A 12,634-nucleotide genomic window follows, 5' to 3' on the forward strand; every position below is an offset into this window, starting at 1 on the left:
CATACAAAACTACAGTCCAATGGTACATACAAACTATTTCAAATGCTAGAGATAAATGTGCAGAACTTGTGTTAAAAGGGAAACATAAGTAATGTAAGCAAACCAAGAGATGCAGATAATATCTTAAAGCATTAAAAAGCATTAAAATAAGTCTATAACTGGAAATACTGTTTGAAATTATAAATTAAAATTAAAAAAAAATCAGTCAAACTGAAAAATCTAATCTGAATCATTTTTTCAAATTTCATTTAGCAGATTTCAGATCTGCCAATATGTCTATGTTTCCTCAGGGTTAAATGATCTCGACTAGGCATAAATTAATAAGGGCTATTAATGTTAATACTATCCATTACAAAGGGTTTCTATATTATACTCCTCTGATCTTCAAGTTTTCCTAGGGTTTCCCCTTCTTGGGGTGCTCTCTACAGAGGTGTCAAACACCTGCCTTCGCTTGCTTTCTTTTAGGTGGCAGATTCGCCATCCCCATACAGCTTAGTTTATTCTGATATCAGTAACACATGGCAAAATTACCAAAAAGACTCCAAACTAACAAAAAGCATGCCCAGCAATACTTCTGAGGATGTGAAACTATACGGAGAGTGGTAACAGAAGTGGAGAGGAAAATACTCCAGCAATATCAGTTGCTTTTAAGCTGTAGGATTACTGCTTGGGAACCTCCCATGCCTGAACCTCTATTGGTTATCATAAGACAAACTCTTAATTCAGTGAGCTCTGAAAAGGAAGACTGAACAGAGGCTGAATAAATTAGCAGTTCTTTTACAGATAGAATCCTCTAACAATGTTAGTACTTTTTCCAAGACCCACTGTTAAGCACTGGCAGCGGAGAGGAGGTAAGGATGGTAAAGGACACTATTTCACATTACATAAGAATAGATGCTGTATTAAGCCAGCAATAGTTTGGGCATGCATATACTGAATGGCCTCACTTCTTATAGAAAGGAACGAGAGAGGAAACTGCCCTGTATGCCAGTCAGTCCCTAACCACAGAGGTGCTCTAACAGTAGCAATGGATGATTCTTTTGGAATAAGTCATCAAACTAATTCCTGTTAGCCTTCATAGTTTCCATGAAGAGTAAGTCTCTTTGCCTTTTTTATCTCACTCCAGAAGGTGGAAACATTTTAAATTACATATTATTCCTTAAATATACATCACTGTCACTATATCAACAATTATGCAGAAGTGTTAAAAGAAACTGTGGACTTGTGTTTTCAGGATTTGATGTTAGTGTTGCTGGCTACATACTGCTTGACTCTGCAGGTTAACCTTGTGCAATCAGTGGGGAGCACTGAAGAGCAACGATTTACTCCACATAAAGGTAGGAGCTTCATGCCTTGGAGCTTGTTATCACTGGGGTGTCTTGCCACAATTAAAACAAACACATAAGAAAACAGGAAAGAAAATAAGAAAATCTGGCCAGATCCAGACTGTGTAGATCACAGGAAGAACTAGGTGTTTTTCAGTATTTCCTAAATATAAATCACATGCAGGTCACATTCTGCACACTCTTAGATGACTGACAGCGTATTGGCTAAGCAAGCAGTTTTACATATGTCCTTTCTAAAAAGACAGTGAATTTTTCTGATTCTAATGTGAATTTGAAAAGCATCTGTCAGAGAAATGAGCATTCATTGTCCCATATGACATTACCTTTGTAGGCTACGTACCAGTATTAATTCTTCTAACTTTAGTGCTTACAACAACAATAAAGAACTTTCTTTAAGAGGTCCCTTTAGATTCTGAACATCAGATATAAAATGGCATCAGAATGCAGGGAATCTATGTCGCTCCATTACTCAACAAACCATGGAGTAGTATAAATCCTTTAAATCTAATCTTATAATTTAATAGGCACTTAGTATTTAACTCTGACCAATCAACATGCAGGTAAGCCACAAAATAGCCTTTTTAAAGGGAACAGGAGCAGGTAAGAATAGAAGAAAGTTAGCCAAGGACTACTAGGTGAGGAGAACCTGAAAAAGGAATGATAATAATGGAATTCCAGAAAAAACAGTCAAACCCGCACCATTTCTGTATAATGCTGCTTCTTCTCAGAAAACTAATTGATATACCACAATTTGCAAGTGATTTTTTCAAGTTCATAAACTGTTATATTATTACTACTACAGCCATAAATGAGCATAGGACTTGAGAAGCCTGTACCACAGAATTAGTTGATCACAAGTGGTAGGTTTGGGTTTATCAATATCAACAATAAAATCTAAGCTCAATGGAGGAGAGGGACTCTCCAAAGCAATCTCCAAAGAAACAGGGATCTGCATCCAAGATTCTTGCTTGCTTCATGCCCAACTACTGATTTTGCATGTGTGGAGTGATTCTGTGGTAGCAGATTGCCCTTCATGCTCAGATTTATTTTTACTCTCCTTAGATGTTTCTTTGACAAAAAAAAGAGAAAACTTTTCATAGAAACTGTTTTACAACATGTGATTAATATCACACTGCTTAAATCTTGCAATTCTATTAGTGCATACTGTAATAATTTCATTCTCATTTAAACAATTTTGTTTCTGTCCCAAGAGCTCATTTCTAAATTTAAGCTTTCACTTACACTTGTTGAAGGTAAATATTTCTATTGTCATTTACTTATCTAATATGAATTCCACATTTCAGTGAGATACATCTGGCAAACAGAGTGCAGGTAAAAAGTACCACACCTTACCTCTGTCACTGTCATACAAATATGCAAACTTGGTCCACTGATAGTATTCAATCAAGCTAAGAAGAGCTCCCTTGAGGTCAGGTCTCATTTGAATAACAAAGGGATGTGTTCCATCTGTTGGGAAGCTGGGAGTTATGAAGGAGACGTGAAGAGTCCCACAGAATGATGTTATGGTATTTACAGACTTCTTGTCATAGAATCCAAAAATAGCAAAGACTCCTCTTGAAAACTGGGAGCAGACTAGGAGGAAGACAGACAGACAATTAGGTGGGAGAATTTGTTTTAAAAAACTATTGAAAAGTCTATCATGGATATATTTATGAGAAATATATGTCTGAGAAAATGTCTGATCACACAAATGCCAGGAGAAAAAAGTAATACTCTGCTATGGAGATTATTATTTGTTAGTATTAGTAATATAAAGTTTCCACAAGGAAAAACAACAAAAAGAAAATATCAGAGATGTGGTTCACATTCCTAGACAATAAATTCAGAAATAAAGCTCACCAACTTATTCTTAAAATCAATGTATGCTGTAAAGAATAGTGATGCAAACATCAATGGCAGTTGCAATTTAAAAAATGAGTCATTATGACCACACATACTGTTACGGAAATGGATAATGTTTTGTCATATTAAAAATAAACTGTCTCTGAGGTCAAGACTTACTGAGCCTTTTGCAGAATACTTTAAATAACTTTCTATTTGTGGAAATATAAAGCCAAAACTAAAAGCAAATCTATTAACACCAATAAGAAGACAATCTTTAAAACCCTTCCTTTTCAAGGCATTATTTTAATTCCTGCTTCGTAGGACTCAGCAAAAGCTGGTCCTTCTGGATGACACTTGCGGTCATGTTGCAGAAAGAATAACCTCATAGGTGTAAATAACATGCTGATTATTCACTTTTTATCACTGGAGACAATTTAAGCGAATTGATGAATGTGACTGACCACTGTAGCCTCTGCAAAAGAGCTACTTCTTCTGGGTTATTCTCTTCTTTGACATTGCAGGGTACACTAGTGCCCAAGTTCTAAAACCAAGGTACAGTAGGAAAATGTTCATCTGATTAATTCCCATTTATCACATGCATTTTTTGGTTTGCAGAGTCACCTTGAACAACACACATCCTTCTAGAGAAAACAGCTAGTCAGCCTCATAGCAAGCCCTGTTACACCTGACCTGCTTATAGATAGAAAGCACAGTGTAAATGAAGCTAATTTTGCCCAGCTATTTAATGCACTAATCCTTGCATATAATTCATATAAGGGCAAAAATAAGTTGACTTATTTTTAAAATTTCTTAGATTTGAATTAATATGATATTTTACCTTTCAAAGAAATTGTATATTTTAAAAACTGTGCTTATTTAAAAAAAAAATTATTCTTTTATGCCTGTTATTACTCACTGCTATCCCCTTTTCATGGCTTTGCTACCAGTCATCTCTCACGCCCTAATTATTCCTACGCTCCCATTAAAAGTACCTAAACAGTATGAGTGAAATTCTGCCAGTTTTAAGTTATCACCTATTAACTTTAATTAGGTCAGAATTTTACCTCAGGTGACAGAATACAAGTGATTAAAAAACTTGATGAGTAACACCCCTTTACAAAAGGATACTGCAGGTTTTCCAGGGCTAGGTACAAAATGGTCAGACCTCTTCTGTCCCAACTGCAAATTGATACAGAGTCACAGCATTGTTTAGGTTGGAAGAGACCTTTAAGATCACAGTCCAACCGTTAACCCAGCACTGCCAAGTCCAACATTAAACCATGTCCCTAAGTGCCACATCTCAACAACTTTTAAATACGTCCAGGGATAGTTACTCAGCCACTTCCCTGGGCCCTGTTCCAATGCTTCACAACCCTTCTCGTGAAGAAATTTTTCATAATATCCACTCTAAATCTTCCCTAGCCCAACTTGAGGCCATTTCCTCTTCTCTATTTCTTGTTACCTGGAAGAAGAGATCAACTTCCACATCGCTACAACCTCCTTTCGAGTAGTTGCAGAGAGTGATAAGGTGTCTCCTGAGCCTCCTTTTCTCCAGGCTAGACCACCCCAGCTCCTTCAGCCGCTCCTCATTAGACTTGGGCTCCAAACCCTCCACCAGCTCCACTGCCCTTCTCTGGACACATTTCAGCAAATGAATGTCTTTCCTGTAGTGAGGGGCCCAAAACTGAACGCAGGATTTGAGGTGCAGCCTCACCAGTGCATCATACAGGGGTATGATCACTGCCCTGGTCCTGCTGGCAACAATAATCTTAATACAAGCCAGCACGCACCAGCCTTCTTGGCCACCTGGGCACACTGTTGGCTCATACTCAGCCGGCTGTCGATCAGCACCCAAGGTCCTTTCCTGCTGGGTTATTTTCCAGCCACTCTCCCCCCAGCCTGTAGCACTGCATGGGGTTATTGCGATCCAAAGAGAGGACCCATCACTTCACTTTGTTGTATCTCATACAATTGGCCTTGGCCCATCAATTCAGCCTGCGCAGATCCCTCTGCAGAGCCTTGCAACCCTCCAACAGATCAAGACTCCTGCCCAACTTGGTGTCACCTGCAAACTGAATGAGGGTGCACCCAATCCCCTTGTGCAGATTGTTGAAAATACATTAAACAGAACTGGCCCCAAGACTGAGCCCTGGGGAACACCACTTGCCAGCTGGATTTAACTCTATTCACCACTACTCTCTGGGCCTGGCCATCCAGCCAGGTTTTTACTCCTCCAAGCCATAGGCAGACAGTTTCTCCAGGAGAATGCTGTGGGAAATAGTGTCCAAGGCTTTACCAAAGTCCAGGTAGGCCAGATTTACAGCCTTTCCCACCAAGCGGGTCACCTTGCCACAGAATGAGATCAGGCTGGTCAAGCAGGACCTCCCTTTCACAAATCTGTTGGCCTGATCACCTGCTTGGTCTGCATGTGCCTTGTGATAGCATTCAAGATGACCTGCTCCATGACCTTCCATGGCACTGAGGTCTGGCTGACAGGCCAGATCATCCTTCAGACTCTTGTCACATTTGCTAATTTTCAGACAACTGGAACTTCTCGGGTCCCAGCGGTCTTGGTGTCACATAAACTGACCCACAACCAAAAAAACCCAAAATTCTACTGACAACACCAGGCTCAGAGCCAGGTATTGATCTGCGGGCTCTTCCTGTTTCTTCCCTTACCATTTCCTGCACCTGGAAGGATAGACAAAAATGCCATTCATGCTCCTCCTGATCCCTCAACTAGTCATCCCAAGTCCCTGAAGTCTCTTGATTGCTCTCAGACTTCTCGTTGCAACTTCATTGCTGCCTACATGAAAATGAATCAAGTATAATAATCTGAGGACACTATTCAGGGCAGGAAGCTTCCTCTTTATATCTTTAACCCAGGCCCCAGGGAGGTAACAGAATTCCCTAAGAAGTGGGTCTGGCTGGCATATGGGGCCTTCTGTTCCCCTCAGAAGGGAGTCTCCCATGACAATGACACATCTTTTTTTCTTTATAGAAACAGTTTTGATGCAGAGTGTAGGCCAACTTAATGTCAGCAACACCTCCATGCTAGAAGAACCATCGTCTTCGTTATTGTTTAGTTACACTGTACAGCCTCACACCTGTTATGTGAGGGCACCTGGGAAGGGGGGACAGTTGCAGAGGAGACAGGCCAGCTATACCAGGTAGGAACTTGCCGACGCCTGAAAATCTGTGTAATGCAGTTCTACAGGAACTTGTCATCATTGCCCCCTATACCTTAAGTCACTGTGTCCAGCCACGCAGAGAGAGGATAGGGAATCCTCTCTATCAAGTGTCATGTCTCCATGTTCAGCGCCTTTCTCAGGAAAAAATGGGTGAAATACCAGTAGTCTCTCTCACTCTCTCTATCTCTGGCTGATACTCCTCAACCTACCCACCTTCTCCTGGAACTCTGTCACTGAGTTGAAGAGTTCCCCTACCTGGGCACCCCTCCCATAGGAGTGCTCACTGCTGCTGGTCAGTACTGGCATAAGAGCAGGACCCACCCTGCAGCCTAACACCCGTGTGGCAGCATGTTCCCATCGGAGCCCTGTCTGGGCAGCTGTGTCATGCTGAACAAAGATTTCTGAAAAAGGTTGTGAATTTTCTGAATAGCTTTACTGTTTAAGTTACGGGAACTCCTTGTTCTGCTTCAAATTATTATGCTCTCACTGAGACAAAACCAACTCACTACCTTCCCACACACTCATGGATTATTGTTTCCCATGTGCAGTGAAGGCTAAATACTTTCTGAACTTACTACAATAAAGGCATTAATGTCTCATAACTCACCTTCAAAATGCACATTAAAATAAAGCATCAGTTTACTTCTGGATCCCTGGGTGAGAATTTTGCAGAACACTGTTACTGGCACACTACTGTGACCTTCTGTATTAAACCATTTTAATGCTGCATATTAGGTGACAGAGACAACAACAGTGTCATCCCAGGACCACTAAAAAATAAAAATGTTTTATGTCACTATTGTCAACACCTAGGATGCTACCACATCTCCTGTCAAATTTATTGCTTTTCTTCCATTGCCAGTCAGTGATTTTAGGCATAAATGGAATAACATTGTCTACAACAGCCAAAAACCAGGGCCAGCTGCCTGCACCAGACAATTTGAAAACCATGGGTGATGCCTTTTCCGAATCACCACTGCCATCCCTAATAGAGAGAAAAAACTGGGTCTTTGGACCACTGTATGCCAGCCTCTGTCTTGCCTCCTCCCTCATGCTTCCCTCCCCTTCCTGACACTGCAGACACCTGAACCTGTCAGGCCTTGGCTAAACATCTTTGGGATAATATTCAAATTGTCCATGTCATTGGGCTTTGTCCTTGGTCCTGAATTCATGTAACCAAATAGATCTCAACTTCCATTAAAAAAAAAACCCTTCACTTGGAAAAAGGAAAAAAAATCACCCCCAAATCATCCCAATTGCTTGTGATGGCAAATAAATAGAGTACAGATTACTTACGCTAGGCTTCAAATGCAAACTGAGACTATTTGAAGATGGGCATGCACTGAGTCTGGCTGGGTTGGCGATCACTTTCCACATAGCCACCTGATTGTACTGTGTTTTGGATTTGTGGCCAAAACAGGACTGCTAACACACCACTGTTTTAGCTATTGTTGAGCAGTGTTTGCACAGTGTCAAGTCTTTCTCTTTTTCCCTCTGCCCACCCCAGCAAGTAGGCTGTGAGTGGGCAAGAAGTTAGGAGGAGACACAGGCAGACCCCTTGACCCAACCTGGTCAAAGGGATATTGCATACCACACACCATCATGATCAGCCATAAATGGTTGCAGGGGATGCAGAGCGTTGGGGGCTCTGACTAACAAGGTGGTTGTTACTTGGAGACTGGCTGGGCACTGGTCTGCTTGTGAGAAGGGGTAAGTGATTGCCTTTGCATCACTTGTTTTCTCATTCCTTCACTTATTAAACTGTCTTTATCTTGACCCCTGAGTTTTCTCACTTTTGCTCTTCCTATTTTGTCCTCTGTACACTGGGAGCAGAGAGGAGCAACAGAGTGGCTGCTGGCTAGGGTCAACCCATGACAGGGTAAAAGGTGTTATTCCACCTTCCACCAACAGGACAGACCTGTTAATACCCCTGGACTGTGCTTCAGTGGGTGAAGGAGTTCTGCACCTCTCCTGTGATGCAAACATGCACCCATTATACTCTCTTCAGAAGACAACTGCTGTTCTTTCAAACTGAACACCCCCTCTGACACAGCACAAACTCATACTGCCTCTCACAAGTTACTTACTGCCTATTGATCAAACACAGTACTCTTGGATTAATACCATGACCGACTCTCCATTTAACACTCTTTACACCTGATAAATCATTAGTCGTTACATGCATGTTTCTTCTGGGGAAGGCTGATAAAACTGGAATTTTGATCTCCTCTCCTGCACAAAGTGAAAGACAAGTAAAAAGCACTACCTCTAGCTGGGCAAGTCAAATCACTGCAGTTCTAGGTACTTAGAGGAGGTCCAGTATAAAAGCTGAATTCTACACAGATGTGTAAACAATGACAACAAATAATATGACAAAAGTAAAAAATCTTATATTTTAAAAGTATTACGAAATCTGCCAAACAGATACAAGCTCTCATTTAATTCAACCAGGGAGGGCTCCCTGAATGCTAGATAAAACTCTGTAACGCAAATCTTGAAAGTATGGATATAACTCACGTGTGGGTCAGCCAGAAAATCAGGATCAACTTTAATCCAGGTAAAAGTAAATTTTCATCAGCAGTGCTCAGTGTCACAGTTGTACACTGAAGAACCTCAGTGCTGTGCTTTTGTTTGTGACATTATTCTAAAGGTAAGTGGATGGGCACCTACACCATGTAATAAAATCTTGCTAAAAATAAGCATTTAGACTTTGTCTCAAGACAAATTCTTCCATTTTTTCTGGGTTATTTGGTCTTCTAGGAGTAGACAGCGAAAAAAGGGATGATATTTCCAAATATATGGTGATCCAGTGGATAATGCATAAAGTGCAATTGTTTTTGGGAGGATTCTCACCTTAGACTAAATCTACAGTCACATTGCTACTGCTGTGAGACATTAGTTCTATGATGGTGAATCACAAGCTGTTCACAGTTATTAGAGTAAAAAAAAAAGCATGGTGATTAGGATTCATAAGCCATTGAAATATGAAAGTCCTATTTCATTAATGACATAAGAAGCAACTGCTAGGATTCATTCCTTTCAAGTTCTCATATATAAATTGGTTTTCTTTGGGTTTCTTTATGTTGTCCTTCCTAGAAATAGTCAATGCCCTACATGGCAAAAAGAGGGAATAATATAGTAAGCTCATTTTGTGATCATTTTTCTAGAGAGACTCTCCTAAAATGGCATGTAACTGGGAATTCCAAGAAACAGGGTGTGCTGGTTTTGTCTGGGGTAGAGTTAATTTTCTTCACAGTAGCTGGTATGAAGCTATGTTTTGGATTTGTGCTGAACACAGGCTTGATAATACAGAAATGTTTTTGTTATTGCTGAACACAGAGTCAAGGCCTTTTCTGCTTTTCTTATGGACACACTGGCAAAAAAGTTGGGGCTGCGTGGGAGGTTGGGATAAGACACAGCCAGGACAGGTAACCCGAACTGACCAAAGGGATATTCCATACCATATGACATCATACTTAGTATATACAGTAGGGGTGGAGAAGGAGTAAATTGGCAGGGATGTTTGAAGTGATGGTGTTTGTCTTCCCAAGTAACCATTATGTGTGATGGGGCCCTGGAGAGCACTGAACACCTGCCTGCCCATAGGAAGCTGTGAATTAATTCTTTGTTTTTCTTTCCTTGTGTGTGCAGCTTTTCCTTTCCTTATCAATCTGTCTTTATCTCAACCCACAAGTTTTCTAGATTTTACCCTTCTGATTCTCTCCCTGATCCTGCTGGTGGAGGAGTGAGCAAGTGGCTGCATGGTGCTTGGTTGAAAGCTGGGTTGAAAACACAAAAAAGGGTAAATAAATAAAGGTGCCTGAGAAGGAATAATTAGCAGCAGGTTTTGTTATAGTTAAGAATTAAGTATTTTATATTTGACTTCTTGTTCTTCAACTAACATAACCAGGTGCAAACCTAATTTGCCCTTGTTTTCCAGAACACTGAAAATGTGTCCTAGTCTTTTATTACAAAAGGTAGGGCCCAGATTCATTCAACGAAACTAAGCTTAAGCCTACAATATGAAATAGGTGCTATATCAAAGGGGACCAAAACTGTTTGCTCAGTTATTAATTCTTCCATTGTTCATTACCTCCACTTCTTCTTAAGAATTCCTTTTCACCACAATGCATTCATACCTTTTTCTTTTTCCCACTTTCTCCATTTCACTATCCTGTTTTTCACTGAACTCTATAGGCAAGATAACCTGATATTCAGCGCTATGGTCATAACCAGTTCTTCAGAAACAAATACAGCAATATACACTCTTTGCCTCTTATCATATAGAGTGTATTTGTGTGATGCGTATCATCTTATACCCAAAACTCAAGAAGTGCCTACTAAAGAGTACACTTGCAAATTCAAAATACAAAAGTATCACAAATACACTTAACATTACACAATGAAGTGACGCCAGTTTAGGAATGATTGTCTGCATGACTGAAGAACTGAACCATAAAATCAGAAAAAAATAGTTGGATTTGAATACATATGTTTAGAAACTCTTCCTGATCAAGTCTTCCTAAGCTAAGATTTTCTTCCTTCAGTTCTCTTCAAATGGAGAGTAATGAGCGCAATAATTGTTACAATCAGGGACAATTACATTGTGAAAAGAAAATTAGCAAAATGCTCATTTAACATACTGAAACAAATGTCTAATAGTACCTGCTTACAGGTAAGCTTCCAAATATTGGTATCATTACTCTTAACATTCTTCTAACTTTACCAAGTATTTCTGTATTTTTATTTATGAGAATATTGATACTTGGTTTCTGTCCAAAGATGATAATTTAAAATTACTGAGAAAGCATTTGCTATTCAGTACTTAGATTTCAAATGCTGCCCAGTATTAACGTGGCTTTATATGTTATTTTATTATACTAACTTGGTTTACTACAGTGTTAACAAAACTTTTAATATTAGCATAGGGAAATAAATATTCAGTGCAATTATTTAATCACACCCAATAGAATAATCATTCCCTTTCTTCTAAGAGAAAGAAACTATGGCATAAGTGTAAAGAAAGAGTCAAGCACTGCCTCTCCAAAAGAGACCAAAATGCAAAGGAAACACTCATTGGTTTGAAAAGTCGATAGATGAGTCAGAAGTAGCCAGGAAAAAGATGTGGAAACTGAATGCCAAGCTGATAATTTCAGCTTCTGAAAGACAACATTATGAACAGGCAAACAGTGGAAAGGAACCATGAACAATAGATGGAACAAAAGTAGCAAAAAATAAATAGGAACCACAGCTGCCAAGAGAATTCACATAAGATTGAAACTGTATCAGAAAATCATTATGCAAATAAAAACCAGTATGGATTGATTCCAAAGCCATTAAGAAAATTGCAGCACAGCAGACAGCATATTGTATACACACTCCTAGATTAAATATTTTATTTTGAGCTAATAGTATACATAGTCTGCATGGTCTGCTTTACACAGTCAAATTATACTATTACCTTATAGCTGTAAGCTTCACTTTAGGAAGAGTGAATAAGGTGTAAGGAATCACACAAGTCCATCCAGAGTGATATTTAGAACCACAAAGGAGTATGTAATTAAACAGAACAACTTGAGATGAAATTGATTTTTCTAAGGCCATGGTAGGCTAACTGAAATTGGGAAAAAAACAGTTCCACAAGGCTGAAAGAAGAGCATCATAACTGAAAGACAATAAACCAAAGCACCATGGTAGGATTCAGTAAAACATGGGCACTGAAACCAAATACAGGCTGGCATTTAAAAATTTCAAAATATTCTTTACCAAAGCAGAGAGGCAATCAATGCCAATTAAAAAAATCAGTGACAATCAGAACTAAAAATATGCTCCACTTCTGGATAACAAAACATTGAATTACATAGTAAAGACTTTCTGTTTTGTCTCTTTCTGCAAATTTTCATTCCAGCACCAATAAGTGTGGAGTTTTATTTTATTTTAGGCATTTAAGGAAATCTGCATGCCAAAAATTATAGCCATTCAATACTGACAAATGATCTGAACTGTGTATTCTCCTCTTTGCAGATTGGGCATACATATATCTCATGGAAAACAAAACAAAACAAAAAAACAGACCTCACACTGGGAAAGGTAAGAATTGAATTGAGCTCACACACAAAGAATGATGTGGACCTCATGAATATTTCAGTGATGAGCTCCTCACCTGCACATTCAGCATTAATGCACAAAACGGGACAGGGAGTTTGCAAACCAATGGTCTGTAACAGAATGGGGGGGGGGGCTCAGTTTTGC

General features: G+C 39.5%; 1 protein-coding gene across 6 annotated transcripts in view; it reads right to left on the bottom strand.

Annotated features, from left to right (window-relative positions):
* GRIA2 (glutamate ionotropic receptor AMPA type subunit 2) overlaps positions 1–12,634 on the bottom strand; it is a 96,284-nt gene that overhangs the window by 49,419 nt on the left and 34,231 nt on the right. For all 6 annotated transcript variants that reach the window (XR_003533205.1, XM_027676839.1, XM_027676836.1 and 3 more), the window contains exon 3: positions 2,700–2,939. Coding sequence is in view for 5 of the 6 variants with exons in the window: in XM_027676839.1 (XP_027532640.1) it covers positions 2,700–2,939 (240 nt within the window). In the remaining variant the exon portion in view is untranslated. The remainder of the gene's footprint in view (positions 1–2,699; positions 2,940–12,634) is intronic.

Source organism: Neopelma chrysocephalum, unplaced genomic scaffold (genome assembly GCF_003984885.1).
Source record: "Neopelma chrysocephalum unplaced genomic scaffold, ASM398488v2 Primary Assembly neopelma1_42, whole genome shotgun sequence".
Classification (NCBI taxonomy): domain Eukaryota; kingdom Metazoa; phylum Chordata; class Aves; order Passeriformes; family Pipridae; genus Neopelma; species Neopelma chrysocephalum.